The sequence below is a fragment of the Acanthaster planci genome, linkage group LG19, assembly GCF_054643075.1.
Source record: "Acanthaster planci isolate LZ-2023a linkage group LG19, COTS_SCS, whole genome shotgun sequence".
NCBI classification, from domain to species: Eukaryota; Metazoa; Echinodermata; class Asteroidea; order Valvatida; family Acanthasteridae; genus Acanthaster; species Acanthaster planci.
The window spans coordinates 5147111-5173525 of NC_141795.1; the positions used below are offsets into that span (position 1 = coordinate 5147111).

At 41.2% G+C, this 26415-nt stretch overlaps 3 protein-coding genes and 1 long non-coding RNA gene across 4 annotated transcripts; 2 read left to right on the plus strand and 2 right to left on the minus strand.

The window, feature by feature from the left end:
• The first annotated feature begins 77 nt into the window (after positions 1 to 77).
• LOC110974248 (uncharacterized) lies at positions 78 to 5365 on the plus strand. The gene is made up of 2 exons (XM_022225755.2): positions 78 to 551; positions 2234 to 5365. Exon 2 carries the CDS (start codon positions 2257 to 2259, stop codon positions 3247 to 3249), a length of 993 nt encoding a protein of 330 aa, XP_022081447.2. The 5' UTR covers positions 78 to 551; positions 2234 to 2256; the 3' UTR covers positions 3250 to 5365.
• LOC147795970 (uncharacterized) lies at positions 4268 to 6420 on the minus strand. The gene is made up of 2 exons (XR_015423394.1): positions 6176 to 6420; positions 4268 to 5649 (listed from the first exon to the last, which is right to left on the minus strand). It is a non-coding gene; the product is annotated as an uncharacterized LOC147795970 (long non-coding RNA).
• Positions 6421 to 6625: 205 nt separating this feature from the next.
• Positions 6626 to 21181, plus strand: LOC110981459 (uncharacterized). Its single transcript, XM_022239089.2, has 6 exons — positions 6626 to 6917; positions 12543 to 12648; positions 13170 to 13570; positions 14131 to 14277; positions 14613 to 18969; positions 19485 to 21181. Exons 2-6 carry the CDS (start codon positions 12561 to 12563, stop codon positions 19505 to 19507), a joined length of 5016 nt encoding a protein of 1671 aa, XP_022094781.2. The 5' UTR covers positions 6626 to 6917; positions 12543 to 12560; the 3' UTR covers positions 19508 to 21181.
• zdhhc6 (zinc finger DHHC-type palmitoyltransferase 6) lies at positions 21177 to 26333 on the minus strand. The gene is made up of 10 exons (XM_022239206.2): positions 26230 to 26333; positions 25308 to 25664; positions 25053 to 25144; positions 24731 to 24887; positions 24301 to 24447; positions 23966 to 24019; positions 23387 to 23545; positions 23043 to 23084; positions 22616 to 22761; positions 21177 to 22499 (listed from the first exon to the last, which is right to left on the minus strand). The coding sequence occupies exons 2-10, from the start codon at positions 25545 to 25547 to the stop codon at positions 22361 to 22363; spliced, it is 1176 nt and encodes a 391-aa protein (XP_022094898.2). The 5' UTR covers positions 25548 to 25664; positions 26230 to 26333; the 3' UTR covers positions 21177 to 22360.
• Positions 26334 to 26415: the final 82 nt, after the last annotated feature.

A 26415-nucleotide genomic window follows, 5' to 3' on the forward strand; every position in this document is an offset into this window, starting at 1 on the left:
GTACATGTACATGTATATCGGATTGGGGATTTCCATCCTGATCACCAAAAACACGTACTCACTTTGGTTCGTCACGTGATATTTTCTAGGCGACAAAACCTCCAGAAAGTCGCATTTCATTGATATCACAGTTCAGAAAATGCTGAATCTTCCAAATCTACTTTGTATACTTATTGTGTCTGACTTATTGAAGATTTCTAACATGGTAATAGTGTAGGCCCTACGTAATCAAACTTCCCCCCTAAAACTAAATGGCATGTGCGGGGAGGTAAAGTGGGCGTATTTAAAGCGCCAGCTGATTGGTTGAAAGGTTGTTATTCGGTAGGTATAGTTGGACCATACACCCATGTAGCTTGCAGAACGGCTGAGCTCCCAAGCAAGGAAAACTACCTTTTGGAGAATAGAGCTAGTTGCGCATTGTGAACCTCGGAACGCGGAGTTCGATCGACGGTTCGGCCGCCAGGCGAAAGCGTGCTGTCTTGCGGTGTCTGTTTTGGAGAGTTACATTCCTGGTGTTATCGTTAGGTGTCGGATGATTGTTTCAAATTAAGGTCAGTGCATTTTTTAATTAAAGATGTTTTGAGATAAATTCTGTCATCTTCAGGCAATCGTGAATTCTCAATTCTTCTCGAGTTTGCTTGAAGGAGTTTGCTTGAAGATAAAATTTAATTTGATATCACGCTGGCGTTCATGGAACATGGAATAATGTAGCTAGCGTGTTAATGTCCCGTTAATACCAATGACAGAAGGGTAAATTAGTGGTTTTCAGTAATTCATTTGAAAACGGTTAAGGATCTTTATTGCCAGAGGGGGGTTCCAAAAAGTTAAACTGATGAACATAATTGTTTTGAGTTATTTTTCTGACTAAATAAAATATTTAGAAACGTTCATATAGCCGTATGTGTACAGTATTTAGATAACTTCATTGTTGAGCTGACAAATGCACCCCCAAGAGGCGCGCGGAGGCGTTATTTATTGTGTGGGATTTGCTTTTTGACACCCGCAGAGAATGGTTCTATTTCCATGAAATTCATTGGGTGCCTATTCAGTCTTGTACATTTTATAGTTAATTTCATGCACCTCCGTAACCATATCTATGGTGCAGAGGCGCTATTCAATAACGTGTAACCGCTTTTCGATGCGTGCATAGTGGTTATCCATGCTGTCGATAATCAAAAGTTATTGTTGAACTGGCAATGCACCTCCGGAGGCGCCGCTATAGTTGGTGTGGGGCCGGCGCTAAACGTGAGTGCGTGATCATCTGCCCTTTGATGCGTGCTTATAATGGTCATTCATGTTGTGTATTCTGTATCAATAGAACATGCGCCTCCGAGAGGCGCTATCGATAGAGGCGCTGTCGATGGCGGGCGCTATCCTTTAAAGTGCATTGATCATCTGCTCTTCAATTCGTCCATAAAATGGTCATCCAAACGAAGTGTTCAGTATCAATTATCTTATACATGTAGCGGAACATGCACCTCTGAGAGGCGCTATTGTTGGTGTGGAGGCGCTATTTGTTTGTGTGTGATCCGCTTTTTGATGCGACATACAATGTACATAGAATGGTATCCATGCTGCCTATACAGTAACGCAGAATAAAATTATGTGGTTATTGAACTGGCAAATACACCTCCGAGAGGCGCTATGCCTTAGTTGTGGAGGCGCTATTCCTTAGTGTGTTATCCACTTTAGATTGGTCATTATTGCCTAATCAGAATTGCATACTATTTCACTGTTGGATCGACAACGCTATACCTTTGACGTGGAGGCGCTTTCCGTTAATGTTTAGAACCCATTTACCGTCTATTGGGTATTGTAGATTATTTCATTGCTGAGTTGGCGATGCTTATCCAAGAGGCGATATCGTCAGTATAATTATGTTTTGTGTAAGTAATAAGAAATACTACAGGTATTAGGTATACCACAGGTATACTTCATTAGTGCAGGAAACTACTGCGTGAGAGGGTTTCCAAAGTTCTGATCGAGACCTGCGCCGGTTTGCTTGGATAAAGGTTGACAGCACGTAGGAAGAGTTGACTGAAACTCCTGAAAAGTTTCTTGCTGCATATTGGATGATGAAGAAGACTTTTTTGTTCTTATCACAGACACAGAGTTTGCATCGTTGCTATTGGACAAACTGAGAAAGAATCCAGAAAGGTTCCCAGCAAGGTGTCGCAAGTGTATTCGTATACTTGAAACGGTTTAATAAATGGACGTGTTTCTTTTGTTTTAGAACTGTCATGCAAGCCTCAGAAGATGCGCCAGTTCAAGTGCCAGAAGTGTACGAAGGCTTTTGGGCATAAGCGGAGCCTCATCCGACACGATAAAGACACTCACGGGAAAGCCCAAGAAGGCTTCCCCTGCCCACTTTGCTCTACAAGGGTTAGGAGAAAAGACAACCTCCGACGCCACTGTAAAAAACATCACCTGACTAGTAACCTGGATGAACTCATGACGAGTACCAGTGCACCAGCGATCCAGGGTCCTGAAATTCTGCCCGTGACCCCAGAAATATCTGGAATTTCATCTCCCCCAATCTCTGGGGCATTCCCTCCAGCAACCCCAGTGTCCTCTGGTGGTAATCTGTTGGAAAGTGCAGATATGCAAGTGCAGGAGTATTTTACTTTACTTGATGAGGACAGCCTGGATATAGGTCAGCTCTTCCAAGGAGAAGATTCTGTAATAAGTCTGCCGACGGATGCACCAGATCTTCTGCAGGTGCCTTCTTCTGGCTCTGGAGCCCCAACTTCTCCAGTCCCACCTGCACCCAAATCCCTCCCACTGCCTTTAAGGCCGTCTGGCAGCATTCAGGATCAGGAATGCCGACATTTTTCATCATCATATAAAGAGAGTCTTGATGAGGAACACCCATCTATGGCTGAAGACTCTCTGTATTCTCGGTCTGAAACCCCAACTTCTCCAGTCTCGCCAGCTCCCACATCAATCCCAGTACGTTTACCAGCGCGATCTGGTGGCAAGCCTATGGCAATGTTAAGGCTGATGAACAGGGAGATTTTTGATGAGAAGAGCCTGAATGGGGATAACCCGGATGACGCTGAACAGTCTTCAACGCGTCTTGTCTCAGAGCCTCAGCTGGCGCCTGCTACGAGTTCTGGAACACTGACTCCTCCAATCTCACCGGCATCCTCCCCACTTCCAGAGAAAATCATAACCGAAGAAATCACTAAGTTCTATGACGAGGGATTGCTCAGAAAGGTTCGACGCCGCCGAAGTATCTATGAGTATTAGAGTAATAAGTGACAGTCTGGGCTTAGTTTCACCGCGAGGATTTTTTTTTTTTTTTTTGGTATTTTGAATGTTTATAACATTAGTGTTCAAAGAGTTCAAGATTGATGTTCAACGTTTGAATACGGGCGCCACAACAGTGCGCCTCCAAGAGTTTGAAACGCGTTGGCTAATCACATTGCGCAAATCTGTCGACCCTTTCCAAACACGCATTGGGTCGTCAGATTTCGCGCATTGTGATTGACCAACGCGTTGCAAACTCTTGGAGGCGCACTATTGTGAAATGGCCGTATAACTTTAGTGTACATGTATATGCTAATTAATTTAAATCTTTTTTCTGCTTTTTTAACCGGGGCTGTGCCACAGAAATGTGCTTGGATTAACAATGCCGCCATTGTATTGCCTTTTCACGTTTATATTTTCACTTACTGTGTAGCGTGGTTGTGGATAGGTTGCACGCTGAATGCTTGGCTTTCTTACTGCGTTTGACATTAGGCCTATACATGTACAAATTTAGCTTTGCCGCGTAAGTAGAGCGTAGAAATAAATAGGGCCTAAACCTATGCTGTTGGACTCTATGCACATTGAGCCACGTGACCGATCTCTATATAGATATAAAGTATAGGAAAACTGTGGAGGACTGATGATTGTTAATGCAGAGGAAAAGTAAGAAATAATAGTGCTCACCCGTTTGCTCAGGTGAGTGAGGAGCACTTTTCCCTTATATAGACGTTCATGTATTGAATGATTACTGTTTTGGGGAACTATTCTGAGATCTATTGTCCCAGTAACTAGAGCAGTGCTGGGTAGCATACCAGATGCGAAAAGTTGGCGTTTCAGCAAATGTCCTTGAAAAAGTAATTTTTTAAACTTAAAATCATTGGGTATAAACAACAAAAGCAAACAAGAGCAAACTAAGTTTAATAAATGTAAATAACGCCAGTTGTTTTATCAGCTTCCGTAAACAACCTCTTTATTAAAATGCATACATGTAATTTTGTTTAAAAACATGTATTGTGGACATATTTGAACAACCAATGTAATGTATAAATGGACAGCAGTAACGGTTATTCATGAGCCCTTTTTGAAAGCGTTTGTTCGAACTTGTTTGAAATGTATTCAAGGGATGACTTAGAAACCCACTTTAAACTTCGGACATAAATTGATTTCAATTCGTACTTTCACTTGAATGTTGATTAGGTCTTATACCGGCCTATGCTGGCAAAAAGGACAATTACTGGTTAAGTGCCTGAGAATTTCTCTGGTAGCTGTGAATCCATGTTTAATTTTTGGTTCAAAATAAAAAGAAAAAAGAAAGGATGTGCTTTATTCCGCATTAATTATGCAAGTACTACTAAAGCACCAGCAAAAGGTTCAAATTGAAAAGTGCTTTCGTTGTGGATTGGGCATACCCCAAAACTTATAAACATTGATCGGCCTTTACTGGTGGAAGTTGAAGGATCAAATACTGATGGACCAAAAATCTCGTTTTTACGTATATGTCTTTTCGTGCTCTACAGCATGGTGTGGAAGAAATGTGTGTGAATTTTACCTTTGAAAAGTTGATCGTCTTTGGTTTACATCAGTGTACAGTACAAAGGAGTTCGCTATAGATTCATTAATATTATTCTGATGTACATTTGTAATTACGCAAACATGTATTAGCTAGGCCTTTATTTTAATAACACAGTTCAAAAATTTTACATACTATAGCGTATCAAGTGAAACAACTTGGAGTTCATTCAGAACTCTATTTACAACAAAGCTGTAGTTAGGAAAACATGTATATGTAGTTGTATAATCGTCATGTAAATTGCGAATTATGCGGAAAGGGTTTCAAAAAGGAATTAAAAAACATTAGGCCTTTACCTGTTAACCTTTTAGAAGCAGGGCGGACACAATAGGAGGGCGCTACTGGTTTGGGTAAAATCTTTTGTGTTTGGTCCACATGAACCCTCGTCAAAGAGCGCCGTAATGATGGTAATCATTTGGTTGTAAATACATGTAATTGTGAACGTGCACCTCGCAGGAGAGAACTTTTTTGTAACTCGATGTGTAGACCTGTATGAGAACTTAAAACATTTTGAATAAAAAATCATACCCCTTATACGGAACCATCCACGTTTTGTTGGACTTGAAAGAGATCAAAAGTCTAAATTTCGTTTGAGAAAGGGTGAGTGTTTACGGGACGAAGGCAGTTCAATGTTGAAGAACAGGGGGGAATGAACTTCACCCCTTTCAGCCTCGGGGGTGCAGTGTCCCAGTTCAAGGAAAATTCTGCGCCAGGCTGAGGCGCTGTACCGCCAGAGATTGTTTCGAAAAGAGGAGTCTGTTTGGGCCAAGAAATGGTGGGATTGTGCCAGTATGGCCCAGGATCATCTCTGTAGATTCAGGGGCACCCATCTGGGGGCAAAGCAGATAAAAATGGGATTGAAATTAGTCAGAAGAGCCCGCAGACGGTGAGGGATGTCATTTGAAAAATGGCGGCTGGGGGGGGGGGGGGCTTGGCAACATTCACTTTTGGGGGGGGGGGGAGTTTGTTTTGGGCGGATAATTAAAAAAAAAATCATCAGTTAACCTACTAAAAATTGAAAATCAAATGAAATCTGAAGGACCAAACAACACATTGTTTTTTGTTTGAGAGGCCTCAGGGACTTCAGTTGCCTGCCATGGGGCTCCAAACTTGGTGCACCCCTAGGGTTTCTGGAATGGCGGCTCTCAACAGGCTCGTAAATAATTATAAGTACATGTACGTCCGCTCACTGTGCTGGAGCTAGCTAGCGTGGAGTGGTAGCCTAAGACCGGGGAGCTATTAAAAAGGACTTTGAGATGCGAATTAAATTCAATTCCAATCTGGACAATCTAATCAAACCCAAATATAAATAGTGAATATTGAATATATACATGCAGGGCCAAAAATAAAACTCACAGGTCCCGAAATTCTCAGCCAAAGACGTAAAGTTTTCCGCGGTGCGACCCAAGACCGGTTTCCTTAATTTCTTCCAGTGAATGGATCTGTACGTCGACGAACCCTTACCGCCATGGCCAGTCACGGAAAGAACTATTGGCGTATTCTAACCTTTATTGTGTGCATTTTCATTTTCCAACACGGTGCCCGTCCTAGATGTCTAGGTTAAATTAAACAGGATACATGTATTCTTATTTTGTCATACCCGCATGTACTTACATGTACACTACTGTTCTGGCGCCAGACCAAAGTACAGTACTTCCATGCCGACATACGGTTGCAGTATCAGGGGATTATTCAACACCGTTACGGAAACACCCCCATTAACAAATGGAACAGTACAGGGCGCGGGAGGGACCGTTTGCGTTTACGCGCGCTGGTTGGTTTAAATAATGAGTTGTCTGACTCCTTGGCATATCGCCACGCGTTCTGGCGGGCTTTTTTATACACTGGCGTTCGCGGATGGATGAGTTTGTATACAGTCTGCAGTGTACATTGTACCTGCTTAGGCCATCAACATACGGCGTCGTTACCTTTACATACATGTACATTCTATTGTCAGCCTATGAATAGCTACCTGGTGGGAACGCATCCGCACGATGCACAAATCCTCCAAGAAATCTCCATGACTTCCACCCCTAAACTCAGCATGCCATTACCGTCTGTTAAGTGTAAAACGGCTAACTGAGATCCCACTTTAAAGGTAAGATGACATTGGAAGCCAGAAAAGGGTCAGTTGCTCATGTTTGATCATGATTGCATGCCTCTATCAAGTTTGTGTGTGTAGATCGCGAAGTTCGAGGCTACAAGCTGAAGGTGAGTGTAAATTTTGCCTAGACCGAACCCAATACGAAGTGAACGGTGGAACATACGAGACAGCTGTTGTGTAAGTATAAAAGACTGAATTTCGTCGAATTCTCGCAAAAAAAGTTTCCCCAAGTCACTCACGCGGCCACTGACAGCCCACGGCGAAAACGACCTCGCAATCGAATGGCTCACCGTGGAAAAGCCGTGGTCTTCTTGCGGTGGTGGGCCGGGCACATGCTGGAGTGGAATGTGATGACTGTGCGTATTCGTCCAAAGTATACTGGCCCGAGGAACTGAGGTACCTCCGTGCTTGGACCACCGTTTCTCGTTGTGGAAAGATTTTTCTGAAATAACCCATATGCACAGTAGAAAACTACCCCCAGTAGGAATCGGTGTCCCACAGTTCTGGGGGTAGCAGAGAATAACTGCACAGTTACCTTCAACTCGAAAGGTTATGGATAAAGGAAGTTCCAGTAATCTCAAGTTATGCCAAGCTTATGACATACAAGCTCAGCATACAACTTCCTTCATTTACACCAAATATCAACCTGAAGATATCTGGTCTTTTGTTCCTTTTTATAGTCATATACGCATATACATGTACTTGTAACATAACACTGGAGGAGCGCAGTGTGTAGGGAGAAAATGAAATCTTCCCAGGCACAGACAAATTGTGGGACTGGACATGGCATATGATTTGGAAGAAAGTGGAGTGTTGTTGACAGCATGTTTGCAACCAGCAGGCTCAGTGTGTCGACTGTAGGGTTTACTGGGCACCCAGTACATGCATGGAAACCATCTAGAGGCTGCGTTTACAGTGTATACAGTTACCAAGCATGGCATGAGGAGCTCCATCAACTAGTTCCCTGGTGATATGGCCAGCAATTCACTGTCATGTGCAGTTGCAACACTTCTAATCAAAAGCAATGGAGTAAGGAGTTTGATTTAGATGAGTGGAGAAAACTTGTCTGGATGGGAAATGATTTAATCCCGGAAATCATCTTTATCTCTAAAATTTAAACAGCGAAGGGGAGTGTCTTGGAAGATGATGGAAATGTGCACGTGACATAAAGTTTTTCAAAAGTATCGCACTCTTCTAAGAAAAAAGAATGGAGAGGTTGGCTGGGAAAGGAAGGCTCTAACTTCAGTCTGCATTCCATCTTTCCACCACCACAGCCTGGGAAAGAATCGAAAATCTCTGACCACAACCAAGCAGTCCTGCAGATTACATGTGTACGTAACTATCCAGAAGCCCCTCTTTCTGATTGAATAACTGACTTTGAAGTTCTTTTGTCTTATATAATGACTACATTGACTTAGTGCTCCGAGAGATGAAGTTTGTCTCTATGATGGGGTTTTCATATGTGGGTGCATAATACATGTGGCAAAGACCTTTGCGGGGGGGCCAAACTGTTCAGCATCCATTGCACACAACTCTTGTCATCAGATGATTCCTTCTAAGCCCACTTGCTGATAGATGGTGCAATGAAAAAGTGAGCTCTTTCACTATAAAAATAAAGCAGTAGCCTGAAGGTTGAAATGTGATAACGAGCACTTAAGAGTGCTACCTTGCCCCTTTTGCCATGAAAACTTAGAAGCTCGCATCACAATTACTGAGGTACATTAATCATGAAGCGGAGGCTAATTTTGGTGAACTAGTGCATTGAAGGATTTCATGTGTGTTAACTGCTTTGCTAAACTAAATGTAGCAGTTGGCTTTGCCCAAAGAACATACATTTTTACTGTGGGTGGGAGCTTTTTCTAAGGCAGGACTTCATCAACAAATGTATTAGTTTTGTTCAAAGTGAAGAGGGATCAGGGTGTGTCTTCCCACACAAGTGTTCTGCAGTACGTCGCTCAAGTATTATACAAATTATTTGGAACCGGCATAAGTTTTATCCAGAACATCCAAGTGATTAGATACATCTATTTTTGTGACACATGGCCACTGATTTTTCCAATCATTCTAAATATTGTATACATGTAAATGTAGTTTTCCCATTAGACCTATGCATTAACCCTAACAGACCAAAATCCTCCAGTTTCAATATGATTTTACATACACCTAGGGGTTAAGGTTTTAATCTCAGACTGACTACATTATGTACATGTATTCGGTTAAGGTTACCACAAGTTACCAGTGCATGCTGACAGCAAGGAAACCTCAGCTGGCTTATTTAAAGTAACTCAAAAAAATTGGCTAATTCATTTTTGGCCAAACTTTTTGTACTTCTTATTCAAAACCTTTTGTAAGAATGTCCCACATGTACTTGTAATAAGTAGCCTTGTGCCATGGGGGGATACCAAAGCTTGGGACCTCCTTATTGCTACACAGGATTCTGTATAAACCATGTTCATGTTGTCTAGTTATTAGACTGTAGGGTTTGCATTTACTTAGGCTGTTCTTAGGGTGTTCAAACAGCATGTCAGCTGAAGCAGTTGCCAACCATGGGGGTTGTCTGTACTGAAACCATGTACATGTTCATGTATTGAGATGTTATTTTTACCCTGCACGATCTACTCAAAGTGATCATTTTCATTTCTCTGGATTATGCGGAACGTCCACTACTGTTCACCTAGCATGCACCAGATCTTGCACACAAACATTATGCTGAAAGTCCACTGCTAAACGTTCATCCTCGTTCTTGCTTTTGGACTTGCTCAAGGTTTGCAATGGTACTGGTTTTTTAATCAAATGAATGATAGTCAATTTACACACAGAAAGATTTATTTTCTGTTGCAAAGCAAATTGAAAACAATGTTTGATGGTGAAAACTTGCATGTACCCTTATGAACTAATGTCACATTTTTCCAGTACCTTTGGCCAAAAAAAAGTCTCTGGCTCTGGCCAGGAGCTGACTCCAAAAGTGGTGCGGTAACATGGCTTTTTTTCTCTACCCTCACTTTTTTTCTGGAAATGATGCACATATAATGCGCGATGTCCATTGCGACTACATGCACGCGTAATGCCGGCCGCTGCCAACACTGAAATAAACTTGTCCGTGCACTTTTTACTGTTTAAAGCTTTTTCAGCTTGTACATGTGCACAGGACATAAGACCACCTCGTTTATCCAGTTCCGAGATGTAAATGTATAATACAGAAGTGGCATCATCAGAAAAAGAGTGCCTGACTACATGTATGGGGAACTACGTGTAAAGGGATTCCTTTACTGTATTACTCAACCGTTAGGAAAAAAGTTAGGAAAAGGTGGCGATACCCATCTTCAAATGAACCTGACTGTTGATATCTGGTAAGCTGGATCCCAGTTATGGGATTATCAAACACCAGTTCATGGACAGTGAAAGATGAAAGAAAGGCTTGTGCCTTTTATGATAATGAATGGAAGCTACAGGAAATGACAAAAGTACATACATGTACATGCATTCGGCCTCACGAAAACAGATTGTAAAACAATGATACATCTTGAAAATAGTTCGCGGTACCCGCTGCTTCACCTGACTCGGACTGGCCGGCCGACCCCGGCAAGCTCAGTGGTCAAGTGGTTAAGACGTCTGCACTAGTAAGCAGGAGGTCGTGGGTTTGAGTCCCACCCGACTAAGCTTGTGACTTTTTTCGCAAGCTCTCCGACAAGCACTGAGCATACAGTGTTTATTAATATACGTTGGGTAAGGGCAAAACCCGTTTTATAAATTAAGATCTCCCCAACGCAAAAAAAAAATACAACTTGAAAATAGTTCGCAGTACCCGCTGCTTCACCTGACTCGGACCGACCAAATTGTTTGTGGGGGACACCTGTTACTTTAAATCATTGTTTTCTCTTCATATATCAAGAGCAGGTAAGTTGACAGTATGGTCCTGGAGGACGAACAAACACAAGAACCATGTTTGCATGAAATTTTTTTTTTCCCGTAGGTTTACTGAGCCGATGGAGAAAAAAAAGGTCAAATGTGACCACTGTCCGCACTTGGACTTTGGACACGAAAAACAAACTGGAGAAGTAACCGTTTTCATCCTTAGACACAGCGTTACTGTCCTCATCACCAGTGAATCTTCCAACAGTGTCCAAGATAATTTCTGCCACGATTGGGACCAAAAAAAGGAACAATATACTTGAAATATTTACCACATGCCACACTGTGGTGAAACATCCAGTACGCATGTATGTACACTGTACATGTAGTTTCTCTGTATGAAACATACAGTTGTGCTTGGGCTGGATGTATGCTCTGATGGGCCACTTTTCCATGCTTTTAGTTTTACCAACTCTTGCTGTCTGCACAGGACTTTCTGTCTCGGGAAAAAGGTGGTCTCGGTCATTTTCCCTGGGCAGAAGTTGACCAGTAAATATGACCGAGCGGCTCAGTGAAAATAACCAAGGCTGAGAAGAATTTTCCTGGGATGTTGGCACTGGACTTAGCATGGCCATTTTAGGAAAAGAATCCTTCATCTCGGAAAGTCTGACCAAAAAAAGTGCCGTGAGTACACGGCTTAAAATCATGTTCAAGCTAATGTTACATGTACTGTGTTTGTATGTACAATGTAGGTGTAGATGCCTGTGATTTTGCAAGGCAGGTCTGGTCTTGAAACCAGGGATAACAAATTTTCCCAGAAGAACTGAAGAATGTACCAGAGCTGCAACCGTTCACTGTTGGGTTTTAGGCATGGGAACTTCACTTGGGACCACCAGTTAGCCACCGGTAATTTGACCTGTCTCCACCACTTGTAATTTGACCTTCAGTGGCACACAGCCTGTACTCCATGTAAGATTTACCCAGTATAATTTTTTGACCTGAAGGTCAGAGTCCATCGGAGTGTTTAAAGGTCAAATACCAAAAATCACAGGACTGGCCCTATGAAATAGGTCATGGAGAAACAGGTATTCAACTAAAAGCTGGAAATTGCACTACCACTTCTTAAAGAAATGCCCTCAGGTTTTTAGTGATACACTACATGTATAATTTCGCTGAAGCCTAATCTTTCTTAAATACACCATGTGTCATTTGTTGCAAAATTAAATGTTATGGTTCATGTTTATGATCACAAATTCTAGCAGTTGGTTTGCTCGTATTTCATATAGTACATTTACATGTATGTCTCGTGATATGATTGGTTAAAGTTGGATATAACGTGTATTGTTGAATGCATTCAAATGCATGTAGGCTATTTTGTAAAAGTTGCTGAGGTGATTAGGTTGCATCTGGTTGGCCATTAGCACATGGTATATAATATAAACTGACTGCATATCTTCGTCTTGGTGTGAGTGCCCAGTACAAGACCTGTTTTCAATTGCTTTTGCACTCGCCTCATTTAGTATATGACTTGAAAAAAACTATTTGAAATTGATATACATGTACGTACATGTGTAATGATGTACATGTACATAGTACAAAGTGACAAGGCAACTCCATTATGAAGGCTTATTGTGAATTGCCTTTATAATTTTCAAAAGGACTTGCAACACTTTACATGTACACTGTATGCTTGAATGTATGTCCCAGAAAAAGTTTCACTATATTTTGAATGTACTGTATATTATTCAATTTTTCTGTTATCCACAGGGTACAGTGTCAGGCAAGATGGATCAGAGATGTGGTAGAATACACTCCACCAATGATGATTCAAGAAGATTCTCAATTCCAAAGGTTCAAAGGACCCCCAGTCAAGGTAATTTGAATGTGTTCCTTTGGAAAAGAGCTGTGTTTTTGAACAAATTTTCTTGTGCTGTTTTCTCTACCTCAGAGAAGTTAGAAGTCTACTGGTGTTGCATGCACCCTTGATTTAGCCCTGTCGCCATCTTTGAGCATGAGGAGGGGCTACAGGGCATATCACAAGAACAGTGGATTGTGTTGATGTGCATAGTTTTTAATTACGGGGCCTAACCCTCTGATCCCTCTTGGCAACCTGCCCTGATCGATTTACTAATCCCCTAGGCCCTTTTGACTAGGATACACCCTCAATCTTTCAAAATCCTCCAACTGGCCCCATGAAAACATTGGATACAGCCTCGGTCCTCCAAAATCCTCTGATATTTATTGAATATATACTGCGGAGGGTTGCCTACTGGTCTATCCCACAATCTTGAGACAGTACATCCTTTGCAATCTTCCAAAATTCTCTGAAGCCGCCCAGAGGGTTTGAAGGATTGAGGATGGTAAGAGCTAATACCAACATTCTTTCCATTTCAGGATGCCGACATGCTGTGGAACTTGAATCAAGACAAGCGAAGGACATCCTCAGATTAGTGAACGCTCAAGTTCTTGATGAGCAACAGAAACTGCAGCAGAAGTGGTGTGTAGAAAACATCAGTATTGTCGTTAATGACAAGTTGCAGCAGGACTTCGCTGAGAAGAAGAAAGTACTCAAACGAGAACTATCCAAGGAGCCTGCAGAGTCCTTTGCATTTGGGTTGACCGTGTCCGAGTATGAAGCAGATACCATTTGCAGCCATGGAGACTTTAGTTGTCAGAGCATCAATGTACCACTTGGCAGTGTTGACCAAGGAGTTAACGTATTCCTCTTCTCAGACACGGTGCTTGAGTGGGCAGGAAAGAAAGGCTTTGAGCATCCATGCCTGGTTATCTATAAGGTATGTTGCATATCTTTTCTAAATGCCTACTGAATAGCGCTTATTGGAGACAAGCAGCCAGTATATTGGCTTAATAGATGTCCATTCATGATAAATTTCCCCAGATCCTCGAAAATAACCACAAAATTTAGGAGAATGTCTTTTGATGGATTCAAAAAGGTTAAATACAAAGGATGTGCTATTGGTCTTCATAGGTAGACTATACTTTTCCAATGACAAGGATGACTGCACAAGAGAAGATGATGTGTCGCCAAGCAACAGCCCCCTGCATTGAGAACACTTCCCTGGTTTTAGAAACTGTTAACCATTTTCATGTACATGTATAATGTGTATTCCAGGATATTGGAGGCAGCCCCTATTTTCTTACATGTACTTTCACAACATGAAAGTTAAAGTTTAATTCCCTTCAGTCGATAAATGTTCATTCTCATATTGGTTCTTAGTGATTGGTTAGTTCTGTTAACAGGATACTAAATGGAAAAAAATTTCAATATTGAGATTTTACACACATTTCAGCGAGATGAGGTAAAAGAAATTGTTTTGTTCTGCCTATGGTCTAGATACTCAAGGGTCGGACAAAGACGGTGACCCAAAGGATGTCATCAAGAGAACTAGCATTGGAACCTACGCCTAATGCTGACTGTCATATCACCAGCTGCAAACCTAATGCTACTGAGCCAATCTTCAAGCAACTCAGCAAATCACAGGTACTGTATATACTTTAAAGGTTAAGGCATCCTCGATACTAGAGGGTCCAGCATGGTAGTAAGAATAAGTGAAAAAAGTTACGGCAGGGGAGATTACTGGATGGAAACCTGAGCTCACACTACCAGCAAATTTGGCAAATTCAAGAACAACTTACTCAACGAGAATTTATCTGTTGTAATTTACAGAATTGGAAAGATGGAGAAATACTTTTATGTGATTATTAAAGACATGAGAAGCATAGATCACAAGATTGTGGAGGGAGCTGAATAAGAACGGTCAGTTTGTGACTCAGGAGTTGCAAAAAGACTTCCAATGACTGTTATTTGTGTTTCAGGTGTTCCTGTTTGAGTATGATGAAAAGACTCTTCTAAGCAAGCACCCGAGACATTGTCTACCATATGCCACAATCTCACTAACATCAAAAGCATTTGAGACTTATGAACCACATTGTGAAGGTAGTATACCAAGCTTGAGGACACTGGAGTCACCAGCAGAAGCTACCTTGGAGAAGGGGAGGTATCTGCATGTACTGTCTCATCCAAGGAAGAATGTAATCCCCACGGGGCTTGAGAGAAAACGGAAAGCGGATGTGTCTGCTATTTCACCCCTCCGCAGATCACCAAAAAGTAAGGCTCAGCTGGAAACCATACCACAGAATTCCGTGGGCAGTGTGTGCAAGTCATCGGTGGAAATACAGTGCACCAATCAAGTTTTCTCAGCGTCATTTTCCAAATGTGTAAATCGAGATGAAAACGAAAATCCAATCTCGCAAAAGGCTGAGGAGTGTAGTGGAGGACAAAGTACAGAAAAGCCACAAGGAGGTGTTCGAATGAAGTTGTCTGATCGTTTTACAAATGTCAATCCATGTGAAACTAGATTGGAAGACCCACGTCTTGAAGAAATGAGACAACAACACCTCAAAGCCCTTGAGAAACTTAAAGCTGTTCGCATTGAGCGGATAAATAATGCCCTTCTTGGTTTTGGATCATCATCTGAAGATGAAACATTCTCAACCATTCAAAGCGCACATTCATTTGCTATGTGCATGGACTCATCTGCATGCCCTGAGTCATCTCTTGTTACAAATAATCAGACAACTGGACATGGAATAAAAAGCCAGAAGAGATCACTGCCCTTAAAATCCAGTCCCAATGGAACAGAATCCTGTTATGGAGGATTGAAAATAACCATTAACAACTCCGAAAGGTCATCTGAAAATATATGGGAAGCAGAAATTAGGAACCAAGCACTTCATGAGGTTGGAGAAAATGACAAGTCACATGGCAAACCTGGACAAAAATCTGGTATAAGTGAGCAGGAGCTTGAGGAAGTAAGATGCAACCAGCTGACTATGAAAAGCACCAGGAGTGAAAAATCCCCACTCCAAAGTAATCACTGTCACTTAAAGGTCAACAGGTATCATGATACTCACAAGTCTGGAGTAAGAGATACATCTGTATCACCAAACAGACAGGAATCACCTGAAAATCATGACTGTGTTAAACCAAAATCTAGAGAGTCATCTTCCCAGGAAGTTGATTTCTTGAAGAGTAGGAGATATTCTAAAGCCACTAAACACAGTCGTAGTAATAGTTTTTTTAGGGACCGAGAGAATGTTCCCTGCAGAGGCTTTTCTCATGGACGGGGCTATTTTCATAACAGAAAATCTCGAGGCTTTGCTCGGGGTAGATGTTGTAGAGGTAGAGGCAAGGTCCGGTCCAAATGCCCGGAGTATTTCAAGGCAGATGATACCTCTTGCATTTTTGAAGTAGAGGAAGAAGTTTATGAGGCTGCCTCATCAAAAACAAGAATACCACGGCTTGTCGGAAATCCATCGCCACTGGCGAAGTATGAAGAATGCTCTGCATTAGTTTCACCAAAATATCCAAGCTGTGAAGGAACGCAACAGAATGGTCAAGATGGTTACGGACCAGCACCTTATATTAGATTGCAAAGCAGGGAGTACAGCCCCAGTATAGAAAGGGAAGTGAGCTTAAACATTCCTTGCCATGTGTCGCCTAAACACATATACCCATTTCAGTCTGCAGAAATTGTGAGGAATGCTGCTGCATTTGATCTGCCGGTCGTTGTGGCCAAAGAATTTGATTCATACAAAAGTTCCCTGGGACTGGAAGACATTTCATCGAGTGATTCAGGTCCTGATGCTGATACAAGCACTGGACTCAATACAGATAACATGGAAGTTCAAGATATGGATGTTGATGAGTCATCAAGAGAAGCTTTGTTCGGGACATCTATGCTACCAAATGTTTGGGAAGCGTCAAATGCTTTTGTTGGTCAAACCAGCACCATTCAAAAATCAGCAATCAATGTACCACTCCCTGAGACACAGAGCTGTTGCACATTTGAGGGTGGTAGCTTTGGAGGACTTCCAGTGAGTAACAAAAGTCCTTTACCTGTGGAGCAAGGGTTCACATTTGGTCATTACAAGGAAGACCCATCAGTGATGTTTTCTGCTCCAGTGCAGGAAGCTGTAAATGTACTGGGGCAACAAATACTACAGGCATCCACCTCTGAGCAAAAGGGAGTTCTTCAACTTGCTTTGGAGAATTTCTTGCACAAGTTCACACCTGGTGGAAACGGGAGTTGTCCTGTTGAGGGTTCCAAGTGTGCAACTAGGGAATGTTCTTTGACAGTTGATGGACCAAGGAATGACATTCCTTCAACTTACATGAATAATAAGCTGATTTGTGCAAAAGTGGCAGAGTGTCTTAATCATAGGGACATAAAACCGGAGCAGCCAGTGCACCAAAATACTTGCCAGGCAAATGGATCACCATCTATGACTGACTCACAGAAATTCAAAGTTGGAAGTCAGTTTTATGGTCGACCACTAGTAAAAACTAATGGAACGCCAGCAGAGATCCTTATGGAAAACATCCCTGGACAAAACAAACCTGTTGATCCAAGAGCTGCTTTGTCTGCATTGTTTGGCAGAAAGTTTGAAGTTGACTTGAGCATTGTTTCATGGAGCACTGACATAGGAGACTCTGATAAATCCAAAGGTAATCCTATGAAGGTTGAAACAAACATTTCTGTTCAAAAGAAAGTTCAGGTAATGACAGAAATACAGAAAGACCCGCGACTGAGGATACAGGAGCAATCAAACAAGTCAACTCCTCCACCTTCTCTATCTATTCCTGTTGGTTCAGGCATTGAAGAAAGCCAACTCATCCCAAAAGAAGGCATAAGCAATGTTGCGCAAAATGTTGAGGCTGAAAAACTCCACTCAAACAGCCCCACAACACAATTTTTGCAGAAGCTGCAACATGTATCCAACCTTAGTGTTGCTGTAGCAACACTGCATCCTCCAAGAGCTTATTCAATCTCCAAAGACTCGGACTCTTCCAGCGGGGAGGCTGTGAAACCAAAGTCACACAGCAAAGTTTCAGAGAAGTCAAGCAAGTGTGGAGGAAAAGATTCCAGGTCAAGAAGATACAGCAGTAGCAGTAGTTGTAGTGGGAAGTCTTCACATTCTTGGTCCCATGATAGCAAAAGTGATTCACCAACTTTCAAAAGGATATCACCACCCAGGAGGAGGTCTTCACATGGTGCATCACCAGAAAGAGACAGATCACCAAAGAGGAGCCGATCACATCAAAGCAGATCCCCACTTCATGCTAAATCACGTAGAAAATCACAATCACCCCAAAGAAGAGGATCCCATCACAGTAAATCATCAAGCTACAAGTGTAGATCACCCCTTCGAAGGAGTAAATCACAGACTAGATCACGGTCGTCAAGTGCTGAGAGGAGCTTCCACCTAAATTCATCATCGTCAAGTGATGATAATAGAAAATCTCGCAGAGAAAGACTCTCTGATATAAAAGGCACTGCTGAAGCTTCCTGTGGTCTGGACCCAGTCGATGACCTATACGGCATCTCATCAAAGCTATCTGCACTACGTAAATCAACTAATAAGGCAACCCATCAAATGTCCCGTTTTCAGACTGACAGGAAGGCATTCAAACAAACCTGTTTCTCGTGCTTGGGCCAGTACAACAACCTGTGGCTCAAGACAACAAAGACATTAGCATCATTGATGGAGGGGAAAAGCTCAGCCGAAGAGTCCAAAAAAACCACCTTTCAAACTTCCATCAATAAGTACGAGGACATTGCTGCCAATGTTCACCTTCAGTTAGAGTCACTGGTTAAATACTTCTCCCCTGATGAAATCGAAAAAGCAGGTATTGAAGACTGGAATTTCAGGCCATTAAGCGGTGTGCCAGGATTATCTGAGAGAGAACACATGAAGGTTCTTCGTAGGATCAAGGATGTGTACAAGCAACAGCACCAAACTAGTGATCTTAAACATCTTGTTCGTGAGAAGATGAACCTGCTCAGAAAGAAGTTGAAATCTAGTGTCAGCTCTCATCCCCAGAACCAGTCTAATAGTACATACTGCTTTCCCCAGCCACTTGCTGGAATCCAATCTACACCAGTGACTTCATCATTGATGCAACAAATGCATTTTAACAGTTCCACACCGAACATGATTAGTGGGAAGTCTGTGGCAAGCATCCTTCCAGGCAGTGCACAGAACTACCATGGTATACCAGACTGTACTTTGGACAGAAGAGTTGTGTTAAGGAGGAGTGCTGAGGCTGAAACTCCAGCAGACATGAGCCACCAGGGGTTTGCTACTTCAAACCCAGCACCTAAAAATTCAGGTACTTTGAAGTTTGAAGTTCAACGAAAAATTGCGGTGGGCAGTTGAGAAGTTGTACTGACAGTAATCCTCGATCAGCATCTCAACTACAAAAGTAGAATGGCATATTAAGACAGGTTATTTTTTTAACCTCTTGTAACCAAATACATGTTATGTTGCCATCCTGGGCATAATACTGCTGGATTGGGAGAATATATGGGTTACTTGTGACTTTAGCTGATGTGTCCCTGGGAAAATGGTAGCCAAACCATCTTGCCCACTTGTCTTGGAAGTAAACCTTGTTTGAAAGCTGTGGGAGAGTAACAAACACCATCATGATTAAAGCTCTTCCCCAACCTCTGCCATCTTTGAATGTCCAGCATCTGGAGGATTTTAGGATTTTTACTTGTTGGTTGTATGTCGTTGGCTGATTTTTATGCTTGTTTTCACAAGTCATGTTTGAATTTCACTGTTGATCAGTGATTCAGTGCCTGCAGTCGAATTTAAAGAATTTTTTTTATTGATTTCTTCTAAAAGGTGTCATTCAGCGAAACATATGACTGAGGTTACCTGTCAAGAGGAAAACAGACGGTAAACTTTGGCTTTTGCGACAGTTGTTAAGCTTCAGGATCTTTCAGACCGTTGATTGATGCTGCTAGCTGTACATACACGCTACCTAATCAGAAATCTTTTCAAAGAGAATACATGAACATGCAGCAGCTTTGTATCACTATACTTTTACTCAGTGACCTTCCCAAGATTAAAAAGTGCTTGTACTGGAAAGAACAGCAAAGGTCCCAGTACCCATTGATGGTCTGCACTGCTGCATGGAGGCAGCCACCACAAAACTGTGGTGTTTGGTCTGTGCACTGCAATCCACGCACGCATTCATGTAACGATAGAAACTTTTGACATCAAAGGTTTCAGCCGAGGTTATCATTGTACTCGCAGTTGAAACTGTAGAAAGAAAGTAATGAATTCTCCCCCAAAAAGAAGGTAAATGCACATTGTAGCATTTTAGTTGTTTTAGTTTTGACGGTTGGAGACTACTTTTTTGATGCAGTATTTACCTGCAAGAACAGCAATTAAGGTCAAGGACAAGGTGAAGAGATCATTTCTAGGATCTACCTGGATCAGCATTCAGTGGGGAAACTGTAATTGAACCTGCAGTCCAATGATAATCTCACATCTACTTGTGTTCCTCAGCTGATGTGGTCATTACCTCTTCCAGGATGTCCTGCATCTATCCATTTTCCTTTTCTTCTTTGATTGGTTATTTTAACTGCTTTGCCAGTCAACAATAGTTATATCTTTGTTGTGATCTCCAAAGGAATTAGTGTGCTCTATCCTTGCAATAAGTGTAAATTTAAAGTGAATGAAACCTTCAGAGAATTTACATGGTAAATGTGTGATATGTTAATAATTTTATATTGATTTCAATTTCTTTTCAGAGAGCATAATTTATTTTTTCTATGAACAAGTTTGTCATTTTTTTTCAAGCACTTGGAAGACCCTTGTAATATGAAGCAGTTCACCGGAGGCCTTCTCTTGCTCACTATTTGAGGAAGTCGTCCAAACCTGCTTGTGTTGTTTTTGTGATCAGAGAAAATTACAACTTGAAAATCTTTTTATGTGCCAGTTTCCAAAACACACCATACACTTTGCTTGCAAATATGAAAAAGATGTTTCACAAGAGGCCTTGTTTGAACATTTGGTGACCTTAAGCTCAACCTGAGCAATGCGCTCAATTTTAAAACTGAAATTAGGTTTGATTGGTCATATTTACAGACCATATTAGTTTTGCAGATCTGAGGATACCATGCTTAAGAGTCAATAGTTTTGCTGTTGTAATGTACATAATAGACTTGCATGAGAGGCTGCCAATACATGTCCCTGTACTAGAGTCAGTGATGTCACATTCATACCTTGTCACCCAGTTATGAGGCATGTATACATTTGAAAAGTTGTAAACCCACTTCATCTATGTACTGGCTAGAGACATTCAACCCACATACACAGTTTATGTACAGGTGTGATACCCCAACAGTACTAGCTCCTAATTGTGATATCTGAGTTAGTATAAGTGGTAATTCAAAGTAGTCAAAAATGCTTTAGATCCAGGAACCTTATTTTAATGACAGATTTTCAAGATAAACGCCCAAAATTATCACTTTCTTTGATTGGGGACTTTTCAAACTCCAAAAGATCAGAAAATAAAAGACACAAGACTTGAAGTACTGAAAATAATTCATATTATTCCAGAATATTCTCAAGGCTTCATTCATCTCTGCAATTTAATACATGACCTTGATTGGTTTTCCTTCCCCTTGGGCTCTGGAAAATGGTAACACAGCAATCATTTGAAAGTTACTCACAAATAGGCAGTCATTTTGACAGCATCAGTCTCTCTAAATCCGTAAGAAATCTCAAACCTCAAAATCTTCCACTGAATAATTGAAATACCTTACAACTATTTACATGCCTATTTCGCTTTGTATTGCTGTAAATTTGTACAGATTTATCATTTTCTGATAAACATACTACTACTCTTACAATGTGTCTTGAATTTTGGAATCTCTGGAAACTACTCTGGACTGCTGAAGAATAAGTTACGTCTTTAAATAACCTTATAAAAGTTTAAAGCAATAGCCAACACCTTACGATTAAATCTAACATCCCCTAATCACTCAGTTTCAATATGTTAAACTTTTAACACCATTGGGAGTTGAGAGTACGGGGCAAAAATGCTTTCTCTTGACAAGTTTTGTCTTGTCATGGGCACTGAGGCTCAAAAAAAAAAAAAAAAAGCACTTACAGTCAAGTCTAAGGGAAAAAATGAAATCCAGACTAAACCAGTCCTGTCTTAAATTTAAACCACCTGTAGTATTCAAACATTTTTGTCTTAATGTAGGATATTAAAATACATTTTTCAAGTGGCCCCTCTCAAAATGTGGAGCGATCCACGAGAATTTAGAAAAGTACTTTAAATGTAAGGGCCTTGAACCCCCCCATGTTCATGAGCAACTTGGTGCCCAACCTTCATTTGAAAAATAAACTATGTACCATTTTGTTGGTTTTAGTCTTTTTGTGCCTCCAAATGACTGGTGCCAAGGAAATGGTACGCTCCCAAAAATCTCATGGATGGGGGGGAAGGCCTTTAAGTTTTAAAGTATTTTTCACTTGATATGTATGGGTCACTTCATATTTTCAGAGAAGCTGCTCAAAAATGTGATTTCTTCCCCCCCCCCCATTTGACAGCCTTACATTTGCACCTGAATTTGGTGAGTTGAAGTGTGGGTGTAAGATCATTCCAAGCTTGATCTACAATCCTTAATCTGATCAAATTCTGATCCGATGGTTAGACTTGTCTCCATGTAATCCACTCTTCAGAGGTCTCTGATCACGAAGAGGCATTAGTTGACCTTTTTGCTTTCACCATCTGAGTCAACTTGCCCAGTGTTTTGTTTGGCACACTGCCTAGGAAACCAGCCACGGATTCTTGGTGCTGGGTCTTCATCGTCGTCCTGTATGACTTCACCATACAGCCAGTACCTGTAACAGAAATGCCCAATCACATTAAAAAGAATCTGTCATGTCGGTGGGCCATGCTGTCACCCTACATGTGGCTTGAAATAATTACAATGCAATCGCAAGGTTAACAGACTTACTTCTTCCACCTGCTAACCATGATGATGTCCCCTTCATCAATCTCGATGCGTGACTCGTCTGTGAGAGGAATGCAGATGCAAGTGCGACACCCTTTGGAGATTGGAAACCATGATCCTTCGTAGTCCTCAGTGGCAATGTACTCAATCTGAAATTTACACCAACTAAAATGTGAACTCATTCCTGAGTGTCGGAACAGCAGTTCATAGGTAAATCTAGTCAACAAAGACCTAACTAGGTTCCCCTGAGCAGCTTCCAGCCGCATGTTGCCTAGGGCTATGTCTAGGTCTTGCCTGATGGACGAACTAACAACAGCTGCAGCCACTGGTGGTGTAGAGTCCATAGTGGAGAATTTGCATTGATTTGCAAGGTCTAGTCGACCTAAGGTTTTAGGTGAAGATTTGTGATGAGGCCGTGTATCGCACTCACCATTCGTTCCTTCTTCAGTTGCTTCTGCATAATCTGCTCCATCTAGGAAAAAGAAAACCAAATTGTGTCCAAGCATACTGCGCTGACCCTTAGTTGTTACTGATGGCCTTGAAATACCAAGTCCATAAAGGATAGACCCCAGATATTTTATCTCCCACTTAAGAGCTTCAGAATTCACTATGGTGTAGGAAACCACTTGTACTTTCTTCAAACATGAACTTGAAATCTTCTAGGAGTTTCAAGTTAGAGAAACAGTGGAGTATACTGATGGACTTTAAAAAATACCTTGAAGGGGTTCACCTGGATTGCATTAGTTCCAGCAGTAACCAAAATATTCTACTCACTGTAAGTGTGTACTGGGTACACCCATCTATGACAGGCCAAGTGATGCCATCTCCTTGTGGCTGACCCTGCCATGTAAACACCTGCTGTAGATTTCTCTTACGTCCCAGGTTGTATGGATACACAAACTCCTCCTCAAGGTTTCGATGGCGGTATTGTGCCTTTCAGTTATTAAAACAACAAAACCTTGAGATGAAATCCTTGCGGTATTGTGGTTTCAACTTGACATGCATTCTGTATTTAAGTATTGTATCTTAATTTTACTATTTTACATAATTAAAAAAAGGTATTTCCATCAGGGGAACACCACTGTTACCTGGTTTATGTTCACTGGAGTTACATGTAAAAGATTTATTTACAAAGCCATTATAAGAGAAAGATTTCATTTCTTTGATTTCTGATTTACCATGTAGGCTTATGATTTTAGGGTTGGACTACCATTGTCAATGTATGTGTCAATACATTTACAGTTGGTAACGGCTCAATAGTCCACTCCTATTGCATTTGCAGAGATATCCTGAAAGGGTTAAGTTGGAAACAGTTTAAACTAGCAGAAATAATGCTAAGTTCACAATACTCACTTTTGCTACAATCCAATTCTCTATCCCACTCTCATTCTTCAGAATCGAGCGAATCTGTTCAGGGAATACAGAAAAGAATGGTGAAGCCTCCAAACCAATTTGGCTATCACAAAAGGCATATATCGGACACAGTAGTTTTACTTGCGATAAAGAACTTTCTACAAGGTTCATCAAGTTTTGCTCATATTCACTGTCCTGATCAGTGATGCGTGTAGTGAGTGTAGAGTAGACCTTCTGGCAACTGCATGTATTGTGTGTAAAATAACAAGAAAATAAGCTCAACAAAAGAAATTGACCAGCTTGCGGCTTCAGAAATCAACTAAAAACCAACTGACCTGAGTGAAAAATAAAAATGAGACAGCGAGAGCCACACCCAGGGCAAGGCCCACTGCGATGAAAGACATTAGAAGCTGAGGTAAGCCATACTCCAGACCTAAGGGGGTATTGCTGGTTCTACGGTACTGCTTTGGACTGTACAATTGCTGTTGAATAAGTATCAAGACATGACAGAATACATCAATGAAGTTAATCGGAATACTCACAAATCTGTTAAAATCTGTTACTTTTGCACTTGGAAAAAAGTAGAATTCAGTAAAAACTGAAACAGCCAATAGTGATATTTTCCCACAATTCACCTTCTTATGTCAGGCAAAATACTTCCTTGTTCACATTTCATTCAAAAAAGTGTAGTTTGCAAAATTGGTTGTAAACATTAATTGAAAGTTAACCAATTTGCAAAGATAAGTCCACAAAAATCATCTTTACCTTAAAAATTTCAGTGTAAATAGTAAGAGAAATGACCACAGCACCATGGAAACAACCGAGTGGAGCAAAGATGAGGAAGTAAGTGAAGTGGGCATGGTTACGATGACCACAACAGGTGTTTATCCAAGGACAGTGGTGGTCCATTTTCATCACGCACCTACACACAAAAAATTGATGGAAGACCACAGTCATTTTGAAAAACACATTAAACCAAGTGGAAACCATTGAAACACAGCTTCACTTCTCAACCAATTTAGCGATCCTTTGTTAATGGACAGCTATACAATAATTTGGGATATAGGGGCATACATTATTTGTTTACCTCTTGCAGTATTTACAATGATGGGACCTTGGTGCTTTGTATCCCTTACAGACGTGGCAGTATTGAAGATATTTCTCATCTTCTGGCTTCTCCTTCGGAAGAAGAAATTGACTCAAAACGTATCAAATGTCTGTTATGTAAATAACACTGAAACTATACCATTTCAGTGAGCATTTAGATATACGTTAGCCCAACCCTCAACATCCATCGCAAAAACTGTGAGATAAAGATTATGGTTCATAACTGTACACTTACTGGTTTCCATCCAAGAGGAACAAAACCGGGTCCATAGAAAACAGCATGGAAGTAATTGTACAAAATGAAGAAAATCCAGGAAGACAACACCCCGAAGTGTACAATGCTGAATATACTCCCTGTATGTGGCGGCCAGTAGAACAGGTCACATAGGATCGCCATTCCCGTGATGTAGAACACCAAGAAAAGCGTGATATATGGCCCCCAGTGACAGAGGCGTCGTAACGGTCCAAAACACATGATTTAGTAAAATGGGAATCAGTCTCACTGTTGTGAGTAGAGTTTAGTCCAAAACAAATTGGCACTGGCTACTTCATGGCATTAGCTGGTATGTAGAAACCTTGGAGTCAGCTCTGTCTGTGTACACAACAAAATAAAACCAAAATCTACTTTCTAAAATAAATTAATCATGTTAGGCCTAGTGTATAATCAATCAGTTCACTCAACTGGTTAAGACTGTAGGAAAAGATTGAAAATTAGGCCTTAAAGTTCGCGTTCGGGCCTATCATTTTTCAGAAAGAAGCTGGTGTGCCTCTTATTTTTTAACATGTCTTACATACATCATGTAATGATGTAGGCTACACCTATGAGATAGTTGAAATGTATTTCTATGGAATAAGCCGTGTGGCTACTTCCATTATTCATAGTCATGCTTAGGGCATACGTCATGTACATGTATGTATATGTCGTGGTAGTGGGCCACGCCTACTAAGACCGTTATACAACAACGTTGCTCTGGAGGTAGGAAGAGACTGGTTACTAACTAATGCATCATTGCCACTCAATCTGCCATTTGACTTAGCATGTCAAGTTCAAGGTGGGACCCGTTCTAATTTCAAGTTGAACAGAATATTTCCCATCACACAAGCAAATCTGAACTGAAATGTCTTCTTTCCTGAAAAGACCTACATGAAACCCTTACTTCTTGTCCCGGTGATAACGCTTGGAGCAAGAGCCTCAGCAGTTCTTTGGAGGGGCAGAAGTGAAACCTCACCGTTAATTAGTTTTCTCTCACAGTGGAGTCCGTAAATAGCGCCCTCTATTTTCTTTCGTGTAAACGTACGTACCTGCAAGAAAAGAAACCAGCTGTCTCGAAACGTAACATTAT